This window comes from Anser brachyrhynchus (assembly GCF_964034855.1).
Source record: "Anser brachyrhynchus genome assembly, chromosome: 11".
In the NCBI taxonomy this organism is placed as follows: domain Eukaryota; kingdom Metazoa; phylum Chordata; class Aves; order Anseriformes; family Anatidae; genus Anser; species Anser brachyrhynchus.
In genome coordinates, this window is record NC_137706.1 from 21,172,085 (window position 1) to 21,187,285 (window position 15,201).

The following is a 15,201-nucleotide window of genomic DNA, read 5'->3' on the forward strand; positions in this document are numbered from 1 at the left end:
ATAATTTAAACGTCTTTAACTTTTTTGCTTTGTCAAAACGTGTGTCAAATCAGAGCAGAGTCATAATAAAATATATGAATATATAGTTGCATAGTTTGTTAATATATGCATATGTGCATCATTTCTTGCCTTAATGCAAATATTCTAATGGGTGGTAAATGCAAAATCAGCTAGATTTTTTCTTTCTTAAAAAGGAAATCATATATTTTGAGGATAGTTCTTTAGACTGATATAGATTGATCTATAAAAATTGTGCCTTATTTTTGCTTCATTTGAGTATTTAAAGCATCCATTATAGATAAGTTTGTGAAATTATAAAGTGATCAAGTGTGTTTTGCTTAGTTCTAAGAAAAGAAATGGAGCACAGCTCTTAAATCATCATGATTCTGTGCATATTTTTAACATGAAAGACTAAATTATACTGGTAAGCAATTATTTAAATCATATTTCCTCAGAAATTTTTGGATAGTATTTTTTCTTAAAAAAACAAAACTCTAAAGTATTCTCTGACTGCTGAAGAATATTAATTTCTCACATCTAGCACTTAAATTTGTGGTCAGTTTATTTGTGTATGCAGAAATTTCTTATTTTCATTTAATAAAATGATAGTGATTTTTTTTTGTAGGAAGACACTTTCCTCTATTTCTTTTTTGACTGTCTTTCTGCACTCAGTGATGAGTTTTAGGTAAACTGATAAACTGCATTATCTCCATCCTCCTTTCAAAAGCTGCCACCGAGCTGAACTTTAGTTCATACCGTAATCAAGTACATGTGCATTGTATTAAGTTTGAAATAGATCAGCGTATATTCAGGACAGGACAAATTTTACTTGTGCAAAACGCACGAAGCTCCTCCTTGTGCATTGCCTCCATCTCCACTTGTTTGGAACACTTTCAGCCAAACGCCGTCAAAATTTAAGGGGGGATTTGCCGGAATTGCCAGCATCAGTCTGAACTCACGACCCGGGTCTTGTAAAAACCGGCTTGGCTTAGAAATTCCGATTCCTGAAAAATAAACAGAGGCAAAACTTAAGCTGCTAATACACGCGATGAAAAAAGCACCGAAGTCGTGGCTCGCCGCTCGGCTGTCTCCTGGCTGCGAGGAGCCGGGCAGGGCCGTGACTTCCATCCCCGAGCCGCGGGGACTCGAGCGCTGCCCCCGTCCCGTGGGGCGCCGTCTGCCCCCCGCCACCGAGCGCAAGCAGGCAGCACGACGCGTCTCAGCGCTGCCCTCGCTGCTCCAAAAGCTGCACGCCTTTCGGGGGTGAGCAGCCCTCAACGCTCTCACTTCTGGAGACGTAACGCGGGGTTGTTGGGCCGCACTTCTGGGGGTTTTCCGGGCGAGATGTGCCCATAGCCAAATGACTGAGTACAAGGATGCCAGGATAAAAAGCAGCCAAATTTGGAGACGGTTTGGGGCACCGTCCTGTGAAGTCTTGCGGGTGTATAGTTTGACTAGAAAGGAGCTTAAAGGGGTAGGAAGTGAAATGGAAGCAGCCCGTGCCGAGCTGCGCTCGGAGTGTGCTGGGCTCCCGTCTGCGGGCAGCTCCCAGCGCTGCGAAGGCTTCGGGCTCAGGGTTGCCTGGAGAGCCTGAGAGGGGAACCTCTGCGGGCAGGGAGGACGGAAGGGCAATTCTGGAAGGACTGACTCGTCGGGCTTATTTTCATGAACTTATATGAGGAGTTCAGTAGAAGAACTGAAATAAAACGGGTTTGGGCTGGAACGTCTGCCGGCTTGAAGGGGAGCGGGTAATCCAGCATCCCAGCCCGTGCAATGTCAGGTGTCTGACCGTGGTACGTTAGGTTTTCTTCTTTATGTTAAATTCTGTTCTTTTCGTAGCAGCCTGACCGTAAATTATTGTGTCACGTTAGCACGTTAGGTCTTTTCTAGTTGAGGTGCCCACGGTGGGTTTGTTCAGGGGAAGCACTCTGGGTATAAAGGGGGACTTGTGTCTGTAAGACCCAGCACGTACTTGCGGATGATTTATGTTTTACTCTACCCGCTGCTAGTAAACAGTTTCATGACCTTGGACTGCTGTAGTTTTAAAGTGAATTTATCTGGGCTGTGAATTGACAGCTTCAGCTCGGTTCAGAACTTGCGCATGGTTTCTGCTGGGGTCCCAGCAGGGAATGCTGCAAGTTCAGGCAAAATACACGGCGTGGGGGAGATACTGCCGTCCTGGGACAGCGGGAGAGTAACCTCCTTGAAACGACACTACCTCACAGCGAAGCTCAGTAGCATGCCGTATTCACAGCACCTATTTGTCAGCTCTTAATAGGGTTAAAATATTTACACATATTTTTGTGCACTATTTAAAATCTGTTTACCGGAGTAGTGGTTGGGCGTCATTGCAAAGTAAAGTTTTATCGTGGTTGAGGAAATAAGCATGTACGTGAGGAATGGTTCTGCCACATCCCAGGGAGATGCGTCTGGGGATGGTTTGGTACCTTGGAGGTGAGCTGAGCATTTAGATGCCATCAGACAAAAAGGAGTTCCCAGGTCCTGGATCCGTTCACAACAAAATCAGCCCAGACGTGCGCCTGGCACGGCCCCGCGCTCACAGTGAGCCGAGCAGGAGGAGGCAGTGGGAAGTGCCTGGGGCCAACCTGGGAGCAAACAGAATGTATTTCGGCCTGTTGGGGTGGACGCCGATCCCTGTATGTTTTTCCAGACTGCTGGCTCCTCTGCGTTTTTCCCTGTTCTTCGAACTCCAACATGTGGGGTGCACGCTCCCGTGCCACCGAATGGTGATGGAGGGGTGGCTCAGGGTGACTTGGGGCCGTGGGGCTCCCTGCCCAAAATATTCCCTGCTCCCTGCCCAAAATATTCCCTGCTCCTTGCTCTAAATATTCCCTGCTCCCTGCCCCAAGCCCCCTCCCTGCTGCCTCCGTGCCCGCTGGGCCCTGCCCCTCTCCCGCAGCCGGAGGAGGGGAGCGCGAGTGCTTTACTACCTGGTCTCTGCTCCTGACATTCCCATGGCAACCTTCTCCCCAGTTTAGTCACAGTTTATTGCCTTACAAGTAGGATTTGTTCAGGAAGGAATAAGGGTGGCGGTATGAGAGAGACACTTCCCCGTGTGTTCCTGACGGCCGGTGAATGGGGACCGAAGCGCAGGGGCGATTGGGCAGGGTGCGTGCCTCCCGAGGCTCGGCTGCTTGATGGCACAAGGGGTGTAAGATAAAGGAAATCAAAAGGAGAGCATCCGCCAGCCGTGATCGGCTGCGTTTAAATACCCTGCACACCGGAACAGCCGGGCTGCAGTCGCGGGCCTGGTGACAAAGCCGGCTGTGAGCGTAAAGCTGTGAGACGCGATGAATTAAAACCAGGTGAGGCGGTGGGGAGCCCTTCCGTGGGCCGTGGAAACGTGGCCAGAACGACAAAAAAAAAGCCTTTTTGGGAGGAGGTTTCCCAAAGCACCCCGTCCCCACTGCTCCTCCCGCAGGCTCCCAGCGCCATGAGCGCGGGCGAGGACGCGGCGTGGCTGCGGTGGGTGGCGAAGCAGTTCGAGAGCATCGCCGGCGCGGACAGGCAAATCGACTTGGAGGAGTTCAAAGCGGCCCTCAAGGTGAAGGAGGTGAGTGTCCCTCTGCGTCCAGGCAGGAAGACCCCCCCCCCCAGTTTAAAGGCATAAAAATAGGACGGCAGAGCTCATGGTGTGGTGTGAGACGGGGAGAGAGAAACCTCCAAGTACTTTGCAGCAAGCAGGAACAGCAAACGTGCCCCCCCAGCACCCCACATCTCAGCCTCCTCCCTCCCGGGGATGCTGCGGTGCCCACAGCCCCCCGCAAAAAGCAGCCTCCGTCCCTCCCTCCTGCTTTCGGTCCGTCACCGTGACTTTGAGCGTTTGCTGGGCAATTCACACTGCTGGCAGCACCAGGTCTCGGGCCACGCAGAGCATCCCGCAGCTTCCCGAGAGCATTTCTCCTCCCCGCAGTCCTTCTTCGCCGAGCGGCTCTTCGCGCTCTTCGACTCGGACGGGAGCGGGACCATCAGCCTGGAGGAGCTGCTGAGCGCCCTGAGCCTGCTGGTGCACGGCAGCGAGACGGACAAGCTGAGGTTCCTCTTCCGAGTGTACGACGTTGATGGTAAGATGATAAAAAAAAAAAAGACAATTTCGTATTTTCTGAACACTGTTATGATTTGCAGAGCAGCGCGGCTCTTTGGGCATCCGGGCACGGGCAGGGCTGCGGCTTTTTGGGAGCTGTGGTGGGAGATGGTGCTGGTTGTGCCGCACACGCTGCATTTAGTGCTGGTGTCCAGCCCCCTCCTGGGTCAAGCACAACTTGAAAAAAGGGTAGCTGGGTCTGTGCAGCAGGAGCTGGCTCCTCATTAAAGGTAAGCATGTAACTGGCATAACGCTGCTGCCTTTTTCCTGCGATGAAAGTATCAAAAATCCACCTGAAAGACAGCAATTAACCGGCTCGCATGTCAGGGTGTCCCTCAATACGCTTTCACCCTTGGCCATGGAGAGGTGCCAAGCGAGAGGTGGCAGCATCTGAATAGGAATGAGTTTCAGGCTGGGATTTGTGCCGATTCCTTTTATCTGTGAGCGAGCCGGCCTGACCCAGCTGGGAGCACCCTCCCAAAGCTGGAGCCGGGTGTCAGAGCACCCACCGCGCTCAGGCCATTCACTGCCCCCATCGTGGCCGTGCTGCTGGGATCCCACAGAGACCCCCGGGCACCGAGTACTGCCTCCCCTGGGCCCTGTGCCCGCAGCTCCACGCCGAAATGCTAAAAACAATTTTAAGCCCAGCTCTTCTTGGCTTCACCCGGCTGCTTCCCCCGCTGTGACCTGCCTGGGCACACGCGCTGGCTAAGAGCGAACCGAGCCCTTTGCCTGATTTGCCATCACGCTGGCTGCCAGCCCAGCAGCTCCGCAGCGGTTCCCACCGCTGGACTTCGCCATCCGAGCACCCTGCTGCCGCAGGTGACCGCCGGCGAGGGCACTTAATGAAACCAGCAGACCCAGGAGCGACGGCACGTTGCCGGCCAGTTGGCGCAGCTTCCCCCGGGGAGCCCGCGGGCGAGGCAGGGAGGCGATTTCTGCAGTAGAGCTGGAGGGGGGCGAAGCCGGGGTGCCGTTGGGCGATGTGGCGCCGGGGGCGGCCGCTCTCAACCCGCCGGGTGCCCGCAGGCAGCGGCGCCATCGACCTGGCCGAGCTGCACCTGGTGCTGCAGGCGTGCCTGCGGGAGAGCGCCGTGTCGCTGCCGCCGCCGCGCCTGGATGACCTGGCCCTGGCGCTCTTCGAGGCCGCCGACAAGGACGGCAGCGGCTCCATCACCTTCGAGGAGCTGCGGGCGGAGCTGGAGGCTTTCCCGGGGGTGATGGAGAACCTGACCATCAGGTACCGCGGGGCTGCGCCCCCCCCCCCGCCTTGTGGGAGCCTTTTTTCTCCTGCTCCAGCGTGGGGTTACGCTCCCGGTGAGGCTCCTGTGGGGGTTGAGCCCCTGAGGTGCTCAGCCAGCACCGGGAGCAACTCAGGCCTGTTACCCCAGCCTCGCCGCAGAGCCCAGCCCTGCAGGGGGCATCCCGGTCCTGTCCCCTCTGCCCAGGAGCCTGCAGAGAGCCGAGCCTGGGCTCACTGCTGCAAGGGGGTGGGAGGGTGCCGTGCCTGGGCTGCTCCTACCTGGGACGGGTGCTGGGGTGGTGCCAGGATGGGTGCAGGGCTTGGATGCAGGGTTTGGATGCAGGGTGGGTGCAGGGTTTGGATGCAGGATGGGTGCAGGGCTTGGGTGCAGGGTGGGTGCAGGGTTTGGATGCAGGGTGGGTTCTGGGATGGATGCTGGGATGGGTGCAGGGTTTGGGTGCCAGGAGCAGTGCCAGGACGGTGCTAGGATGGGTGAGGGATTTGGGTGCAGGGATGTGCACAGGGCCGGTGCCCAGCTGGGAGCAGGGTTCAGATGAAGGGCTGGGGGCCAGCCTGGCCGCAGAGCTGCCCCCACTCCCCGCTCCCCATCAAGGAGCAAGGTGCCTCCTTTCCCCGCAGTGCCGTCAGCTGGCTGAAGCCCCCGCCACCCCCAGAGAGGAGCCGCCGGCCGCGCTGCCTGACCGCGGCGTACTGGCACAACCACGGCAGCCAGCTCGCCTTCCTGGGGGGCTACGCCAGCCTCAACCTCCTGCTCTTCGCCCTGGCCGCCCTGCGGCACGCCGGCCTCGGCGGCTGGGTGGCGGTGGCCCGGGGCTGCGGGCAGTGCCTGAACTTCAACTGCGCCTTCATCGCGGTGAGCGCGGGGTGCTGGGTGGGGGCGCGGGGTCGTGGGGTGATGCTACCCGGTGGCTGGGCCCCTGCTGTCCCCCCCACTGCCACGGGCATCCCCAACTAACCCTCCCCAACCCCGCAGGTGCTGATGCTGCGGAGGTGCCTGACCTGGCTGCGCGCCACCCCCGTGGCCCAGGTGCTGCCGCTGGACCAGAGCGTGGGGCTCCACCAGCTCGTGGGCTACGTGGTGCTGGCGCTGGCCGCCCTCCACACGGGCGCACACGTGGCCAACCTCAGTAAGTCGCAGCTCCCGGCTCGTATCCGGCGAAGCCTGCTGCATCGCGCCCCGTTAGCCCTGCGGTGGGCTCCCCGTCCAGCCCAGAGCCTGCTGCTGCCGGGGCAGGGGTGTCGTGCACAATGGGGGGGGGGGGGACACGCAGCCCTGCCAAAAGCCACGGGACGGGGGGACCCCTGCCCCAGATGCGGAGAGCCTGAGAGAACTGAGCCGGGGGTGCCCTGCCCCTGCCGGCTCTGCGCCCTGCTCAGGTGGCGGCGTTGGGAATGGCTTTGGTGTTCCCCAGGGGAAGGAGAGGCGTCTGCCCGGGTCCCCGGGGGGTGCCTACGCCCCAGGGAGGGGTGCGAGGCCTGGGAGGGGGGGGGGTGCCCATGCAGGCCCCCCGGAGCTGTGTCCGTGCGCTGGCTGCTGCCTCCCTCTAGCGGCTCTCCCAGCCGGGCAGCGCCGGAGCGGGGCCGGATCCCTCCCCGTATCCCTCCCTGCATCCCTCCCCGCATCCCTTCCCGCATCCCTCCCCGCATCCCTCCCCGCACCCCTCCCCGCACCCCTCCCCGCACCCCTCCCCGCACCCCTCCCCGCACCCCTCCCCGCACCCCTCCCCGCATCCCTCCCCGCATCCCTCCCCGCATCCCTTCCCGCATCCCTCCCCGCACCCCTCCCCGCACCCCTCCCCGCACCCCTCCCCGCACCCCTCCCCGCACCCCTCCCCGCATCCCTCCCCGCATCCCTCCCCGCATCCATCCCCCCATCCCTCCCCGCATCCATCCCCGCATCCCTCCCCGCACCCCTCCCCGGACCCCTCCCCGCACCCCTCCCCGCACCCCTCCCCGCACCCCTCCCCGCATCCCTCCCCGCATCCATCCCCGCATCCATCCCCCCATCCCTCCCCGCTCCCAGGGCCAGATTTTTGGGGCTGCGCTCTCCGCTCTGGGCTCGGCGGTGCCCAGCCCCGTACGAGTCCCACGGCCGACCCTCGGTGATTAATTGCAGCCTGCCTGGGAAAATTGGCAGAAGGGCTCAGAGTCAGGGTTTTACTCTGCGGGCGCAACGCCACGGCGCCAGAACTCGCCCTTGCCCACGGGGCTTGGGCACCTCGGCTCCCTTCAGTCCCTCGCGGTGCCATTGCAGAGAGCAGGGGCTGGCGAGGGGAAACGGGACGTTAAAAAAATTCCCGAGCAAATCCACGGGGCTGTGCCTTAGCACGAAGCCACCCTCGTGTCCCGGTCGCTGTTGGGCTCGGGTGCGCGGGTGCCCCGTGCCCCCGTCCCAGCCCCGTGTCGCAGGCAGGCTGGCGCAGCAGGACGGGCACCGTGCCCTTGCCGAGTTCCTCCTGAGGCCACGTCCCGACGGCGGGGGGCTCGGCGGCACGGCCTCGCAGACCGGGCTGGCGCTGCAGGGGCTGCTGGCCGCCATGCTCGCCTTCTCCAGCCCCTGCGTCCGCCGTGGCGGGCACTTCGAGGTGTGTGCCCTGCGTGGGGAAACCCCAAAATGCTCCCACACGTGGCACGGGGGAGGACCGGGCCGGGGTCCCCCCCACCTGGTGTCATCCCCCCCCCCCGGCACCGGTGACCCCGGCGCCCTGCCCGCAGGTCTTCTACTGGAGCCACCTCTCCTACGTCTCCGTCTGGGCCCTGCTCATCCTGCACGCCCCCAATTTCTGGAAGTGGTTCGTGGTGCCCGGGGGCCTCTTCGTGCTGGAGAAGGCGGTGGGCCTGGCCACGTCCCGTGCCGTGGGGCTGCGCATCGTGGAGGTCAACCTGCTGCCCTCCAAGGTCCGCAGCCCCCGCGGCATCCCCCGGCCCCTCCGCTGCTGCTGCTGCTGCTGGGGGAGATACCTGAGATACCCGTGGGGCGCTTCACAGCCCGGGGACACGCAGGGTGCAAGCAATGGCTGCGGTCGTTTGATGCAGAAGGGAGAGGGGGGGATAAAAGATGAAGGGGGCGATGTGTTCGATGCGTTTGGAGGGGCCGTGCTCTTCCAGACGTGCATGGGAAGGACAGCGCCCCGCGCCCCCTCCCTGCGTGCACAGCGCTGCTCCTCTTCTGCCTTCAGCAGGGCCGGGTGAAATCCTCAGATTTTATATGGAAAATAGGTCCTTGGTTTGTATGGAAATGTCTTTTGGGGTTACTTGGTAGTGTTCAGGAATCCATGCTGCATTAGCGAGTGTTTGTGGCAAAAGGTGAAAGCAATTTCTTCATATTCAACCTTTTTTAAAAAAAAATTATTTGGCGAATAATTGCCAAGCCTTTGCCTGGGGGATAACGCCAGGCAGCTGATTTCCAGGCCTGACAGCTTTCTGCTCCCCGCGCCGCAGGTGACGCACCTCGTGGTCCAGCGGCCGCGCTCGTTCCACTTCAGGCCCGGGGACTACGTCTACCTGAACGTCCCGGCCATCGCCGCCTACGAGTGGCACCCCTTCACCATCAGCAGCGCCCCCGAGCAGCGAGGTGGGCCCAGGGGTGCTCAGTCCCCCGTCGGGGTGCTCGTTTGGCACCGCGGGGACGTCCTGCGCCCACCGGCCGGTTGGTGACCCCCCGCCGGTGCCGGCGCGCGGAGGTGGCGGTGCGCGGTGCCGCGCGGTCGTGCCCGTGTGCCAGCGGGTGCTGCCGTGCCGCAGACACCATCTGGCTGCACGTACGGGCGCGGGGGCAGTGGACCAGCCGGCTGCACGAGTACTTCAGGCACCCCGAGGCGCCGCGGCTCAGCGGGAACCTCGGCGAGGCGAGGTGGTGGCGGCGGGCGCAGGTTGGTGAGGACGGGGCTCTGCTTCCCGCAGAAATGCCGGTTAGAGCCCAAGGTCCTGCCTCCGCGCATCCCCGCACCTGGTGCGGCCGCCAGGCACAGCAGGCTGAGCACCTGGTGCCCAGGGCATCGCAGCCAGGGATGCCTTTTCCTTTTTTTCTTTTTTCTTTTTTCTTTTTTTTCTTCTTTTTCTTTTTCTTTTTTTCTTTTTTCTTTTCTTTTTTTCTTTTTTTCTTCTTTTTCTTTTTTCTTTTCTTTTTTCTTTTTTTCTTCTTTCTTTTCTTCTTTCGTTTCCTTTTCCTTTTCCTTTTCCTTTTCCTTTTCCTTTTCCTTTTCCTTTTCCTTTTCCTTTTCCTTTTCCTTTTCCTTTTCCTTTTCCTTTTCCTTTTCCTTTTCCTTTTCCTTTTCCTTTTCCTTTTCCTTTTCCTTTTCCTTTTCCTTTTTCCTTTTTCCTTTTTCCTTTTTCCTTTTTCCTTTTTTTATTTCTCTTTTCTCTTTTCTCTTTTCTCTTTTCTCTTTTCTCTTTTCTCTTTTCTCTTTTCTCTTTTCTCTTTTCTCTTTTCTCTTTTCTCTTTTCTCTTTTCTCTTTTCTCTTTCTTTTTTCCCTTTTCCTTTTTTTCTTTCTCCCTTCTCCTTTCTCCTTTCTCTGTTTTCCCTTTCCCTTTCCCCTTGCCGTTGCCTCGCAGACACGTCTCTGCACCAGGTCTGGCTCATCGGGGGGCTCCGTGGCCACCACTGGGGACGAAGCCGTTGAGCTGACATCGTACAGAGCCCCCGGGGCACCCGCTGCCCCCCAGGGGAGGACGGACGAGGACCCATCGCCAGAGGAGGTAAGCACCATCCCCGCCCTCACCAACACGTCCGAGCCCCCCTGATGCCCCCGAGGGGCAGGGCAGGGGGCCCTCGCTGTCACCTGGCGCTCACAGCCCCGCTGGCTTCGGGGTTCGGCCTGACCCTGGCGATGCTGAGCGAGAAAAGCTGCAGGGGCCGCGTCCCCTCCGTTTGTCCCCCACCGCCCCACGCCCGGGGGCACCGGGCACGCGGCACCCCGTGCATTCGGTGCTGCCCCCGCTGCGCCCTGGCTCGTCCCTTCCGGGCCCCGCAGCCGAGGCGCTTCCCAGCAGACGGGAGGAGCAACCCGGAGAAAAGGGAGACAACCCCATTTCCTTCTGAAATCGGCCGAAACTTCTTACAAGGCTGTTCTTGAGAGGGAAACTTCTCCCCGCCCCCAAGTGGGAAATAAATCGTGCGAACGCCGTGGTGCTGGGAGCCACGTTCAGCAGCTTTTATCACTCGATATGAAAAGCTCTCAGGATATTGATTCTGTCACAGCTGGAGGAACAGGCATTACAGATAACGAATTTATATGCACCAATTTTAATGAGTTTCTCTCCCTGTTGCTGCTGGGCTGTTATCTGTCCGAGAGCGGGTTCCCCACCTCCCCTCCTGCCACCAGGGCGATCGCCACCACTGTAAACCTGTCGCTCGCTCCCTGCCTTTTGGGGGGGGATTTGGATAATTGCATTTTTAAGCAACATTCAGAGAGATTGGGATCTGGATAATGTCTCACACCCGTAATGTCACACACTCTGGATAATGTCTGGTGGGCCCCGGAGCGCCCTTTCCAGGCCTCTGCAAACCTCCAGCCCGGGGGCTGTGGGTGGTGTTGGGGGGCTCCCGCGGGCCCTGGGAGAGATGTGCACAGCCCCAGTAAAGCAGAGCTCACCTAACCCACCAAGCTGGGAGGGGAAAACCCCAAAAGCAAGCCGAGGAGTCCAGCTGACGTAGCGCAGGGCTCTGGGAGCAGGCAGGAGGGGATGGTCGCCGGCCCGTCGGTGACGCCGTGCTCTACCCACAGGTTTTCACGGGGCCAGGCGAGAGCCGTCGGCTCTGCAGCATCAAGGTGAGGGATGTCCCGGCCCGTCTGCAGCTCTGGGCGAGCAGAGATGTGCTCGGGACGTGTGGCGGGGACCCCACGTGTGTGCCCAGCACCTCAAGTGCGTGCCCCCCCTGCAGGGAGGGTCCTGCCTGGGGCTGAGCGTGCACCCGTGCCGCCGGGGGCTTCGTGCCCCCGATTTAGTGCTCGTGGGCTCCCTGGGTTTCTGCACGCCCGGCCTCTTTTCTCTCCCAGTGCTACATCGACGGCCCCTACGGGACCCCGACGCGCAGGATCTTCACCTCGGAGCACGCCGTGCTCATCGGCGCCGGCATCGGCATCACCCCCTTCGCCTCCATCCTGCAGAGCATCATGCACAGGTTGGTGCTGTGCCGGGAGCTCGGGCTGGGTTGGGTTCCTCCCTCCCAAACCGTGGGCACAGGACCCAGAACTGGGTCCCCCTTCGGTGCTAACCTTCACCCTGAGGGGTTCAGGCCGGGCACCTGCTATGGGGCTGTGGGGTGGGGTGCTTGGGGTCTCTGTGCTGTTTGTGGGGTGCGAGGGATGCCGGGGGGGCTGCAGGGCTGTGCCACCCGTGCAGGTACCGCCTGAGAAAGCAGAGCCACGACTATAAACAGCGTGAGACCCTGCGGGACGAGGACATGGCGCTCAGGAAGGTGGGAGCGGGCTGGGGGCACGCGGGAGGAGGGTTGGCACCGGGCATGGGGGCTGCAGTCGGCCCCCGTGCCGCTGGCGAGCCCCGAAGCAGGGTCTGCGTCCTTCCAGGTCGACTTCATCTGGATAAACCGGGACCAGAAGCACTTCGAGTGGTTCGTCAGCCTGCTGGCGAAGCTGGAGCTGGAGCAGGCTGAGCAGGAGCCGGGAGGTGAGCGGGAGGTGGGGGGGCACCGGCGCAGCCCCCTCTTCCCCGGGGCGCTCGGCACCGTCCCCGAGCCCCGGTTCCCCTGCGAGGCGCAGGGCGGTTCCTGGAGCTGCACCTCTACATGACGGCCGCCCTCGGCAAGAGCGACGTGAGGGCCGTGGGGCTGCAGCTGGCCCTGGACCTGCTGGCCGCCAAGGAGCACAAGGACTCCATCACGGGGCTGCGCACCAGGACGCAGCCCGGCCGCCCCGACTGGAGCAAGGCGAGGGCTGGCTGGGGGCGGCCGCTTCGTGCCGGGCAGCGGGCACCGAAGCCGGCACGGATCCTGACACCTTCCCCTGCTCCTCCTTCCCTCGCGCTAGGTGTTTCGCAAGGTGGCCGAGGAGAGGAAAGGCAAGGTGCAGGTCTTCTTCTGCGGCTCGCCAGCGTTGGCCAAGGTCGTCAAGGCGCACTGCGAGCGCTTCGGCTTCCGCTTCTTCAAGGAAAACTTCTGACGCGGGGGTGCTGGGGGCACCCGGTGCCACGCAGGACATCCGCGTCCCCCACCCCGGGACCTGCCGCCCTGCAGCCCCCCAGGGAGCCGGGAGGGTGGGACGGACGGGTGACATGGGTGGGACGGACGGGTGACATGGACAGGACGGGTGACATGGACAGGACGAGGGACAGAGGGGCTGGGGCACGGGGATTTGGGGTGGAGGGGACGGGGCCCTGCAGCCCTGTGGGTGGAGGGGGGTGCCCCGCAGCACCTCGGTGGGTTTTGTTTTTTTTTTTTGGGGGGGGGGGGGTAGGGACCCGTGTCCCGGAGCGTTTTGGGGATGGAGGAGCCCGGTTCGGGGCGGCAGGGCGCGCCGGAGGAGTGGTGCCCACAGGAGGGCACTGCAGCCTCGCCAACCGCACAGCTCGTCCCCGGGCCCCCCCCCGGCACCCCCCCGGGCCTGGAGGCAGCGCAGGGTCCGGGGGGGGGGGGGGCTCAGCACCCCCCGCCCCCCGCCCGCAGCACGCGCCGGGCTTTGCCTCTTGGTGCCCTTTTTGGGTGGAAAAGGAGCGATTTGAGGGGTGCCCAGTGCGGGTGGGGTCACTTCCAAACCCACCCCCCCAGCACCGAAGGTGGCCGGGGGCTGGCGAGGGCCCAGCAGCGCTGCCCACGGGGCCCCGCTGCGCCTCCAGACACCAACCCGAGTGTCCCCCGGCACGTCTGCGCTTTTACGGCCCGCCTGTGCGATGTGCTGATGCGTCCGAGTTAAAAAATGAATATATAGTAATTTAGGCGAAAGACTCATCTCATGGCAACGCCACCCGTGGGGACAGCTCCCTCTCTCCTGCCTTTTGGGGGTGTTTTGGCCCGGATTCAGTGCCCCAGCCCCACGCCAGAGCCCATCCATCCCACCCCCAGCCCTGGCTTTGGGGCGGCGCAGGTTTGGCAGTCTGGTGCCCCTCGTCCTGCCCGTCAGCAGGATGTCCCCGCGGCACCCACGGGAGGCACCGGCCGTGCGAGGTGGGAGAAGCTTTTCCCTTCCCCAAGGCATCCCCAGGGCCGTGCACAGGGCCGTGGCTCAGCACCGTGGCTCAGCACCGTCACTCTGCCAGCCTCGCCAGCAGCGGCCCTGGAAGCCAAGGCCATGTGCGAGTGCTCGGCTCACACCCGCGCCGCCACTGCCGAGCTCCGTGTCTGCCTTTAGCCCATTGCCACGTCCAGATCACGCTTGTAGAGGGGATTAGGGCAACCACATCCCTTCATGGGTCGCTGTGCCCTAACCCCAGGTCACACCGCGGGGGTGCAGGCACCGGGACCCCATCACTGCCCCTCAGCCCGGAGCTGGTTGGGGGTGCGGCGAGGAGCTGGGCGATGCAGCTGGCTCCAGCCGTAGCATGAAATCTGGAGCCAGAGAGGAGAAATCATTTGACGTGGGGCCGTGACATAAACTTCATGGCTGAATCCGCTTCAGACAGCGTGATAAATGGGCTGGCTAACGATCCCCGCTGGGTTACGGCCAGCGCTGGCGCGTGATGGATGCAGGCAGCGGAGAGCTCTCGGCGCCCTGCGAGAGCGCAGCGCGAGGTGACGATCCCCAAGTCAGGAGTCAATTTTTCTTAACCTCGGCTAATGCAAGGTTTCTCGCCTCCTTGATTAGCAGTGGGATGGAAATGTAATGAGCTCTCCCGCTGGTGCCGGCTCGGGGAAGGAGGCCCCTTCCCTCCCCAGCCCGCGGCGCCCCTCTGGCACCGCGCTGCGCAGCCCCGGCTCGCCCTGCAGGCTGCCTCCTCGGCGAGGTTTTTGCCACCCACCTCTCCCTGCCCTCTCCCCAGCCATGGCAGGGGAAACCAAAGCCCCGCTGCCCCCAGCAGCGCTTCCCCAGCCGCATTTCCAGCGCTGTGCCCCCGGTACGTGCCCTGCAGTCCTGGGGATGCGCTGGGGTAGCGTGGCATCCCCCGGGATCTGCTTTGGGACCGTGGGCTTAACTCCAAGCACATCAGTGCGGTGAGCAAGCGCTGCTTTTTCTGCACTTTTACCATAATTTGGGACTTTGCTGGTGGTCCGTGCTGCGAAGCAGAGCCTGGGTGTGACCCCAAGCCCCGGGGGCTCTGCCCCTGCCTTGGCGCGGGTTGGCACGGGCTGGGGCGCGTTTCGGCAGCACCCCGATGGCCCCGCTCCTCGCTGAGGGGGCTGGGTAGCAGGGGGTGATGTCAGCTCCTGCTCCCAACGTCCAAGGGAAAATTAGGGCAGCTGCAGCCTCCCGGGGCTGGCGAGGGAAAAACAACCCTCTGCGGAGGGAGCCGGGGGCTTTCAGGGCTGCCTTTCAGCTCGTCTCCCCGATTGAGTCCGTTCATGTGCACGCAGCTCTGCTTCCACGCAGGCGTTTCCAAAGATGCCAGAGAAAAAAAAAAAAGACGTGGCTGTATGTGGCAGCGTCACGTGGCTACGGAAAACATACTCATCTCAATCACAAAGAAGAGTTAATTACATCTCCCCGCTCTCCCGATGTATCGAAGCAATTATAAACCGAACGAATCACGACGCGCGTGCTGATAACCATTTTCCTTCCCCGTCCCCGCTGAACGGCAGGGCACTAAAGCGCAGCGCTCGAGCACGCCGGTGCTCGAAGCAGCTCGCAAAAAGCAAGTTCAGCTCTCTTTGAAGACGGGGGCACCCAGGGCGCCCCGAGCAGACCTCGGGGGCACGACGCGAAATGCACAGAAACCCCC

General features: G+C 61.3%; 1 protein-coding gene across 1 annotated transcript; it reads left to right on the forward strand.

The window, feature by feature from the left end:
• Positions 1-2,374: 2,374 nt before the first annotated feature.
• Positions 2,375-12,632, forward strand: LOC308201106 (NADPH oxidase 5-like). Its single transcript, XM_080607898.1, is given in 16 exon segments — positions 2,375-3,574; positions 3,935-4,085; positions 5,135-5,345; positions 5,988-6,222; positions 6,343-6,496; positions 7,779-7,954; positions 8,085-8,267; positions 8,811-8,943; positions 9,114-9,921; positions 9,924-10,068; positions 11,097-11,141; positions 11,370-11,494; positions 11,716-11,791; positions 11,901-12,000; positions 12,093-12,259; positions 12,360-12,632. Coding segments are annotated over 16 exon segments (2,961 nt in total). The 5' UTR covers positions 2,375-3,454; the 3' UTR covers positions 12,492-12,632.
• The last annotated feature ends 2,569 nt before the right edge of the window (positions 12,633-15,201 follow it).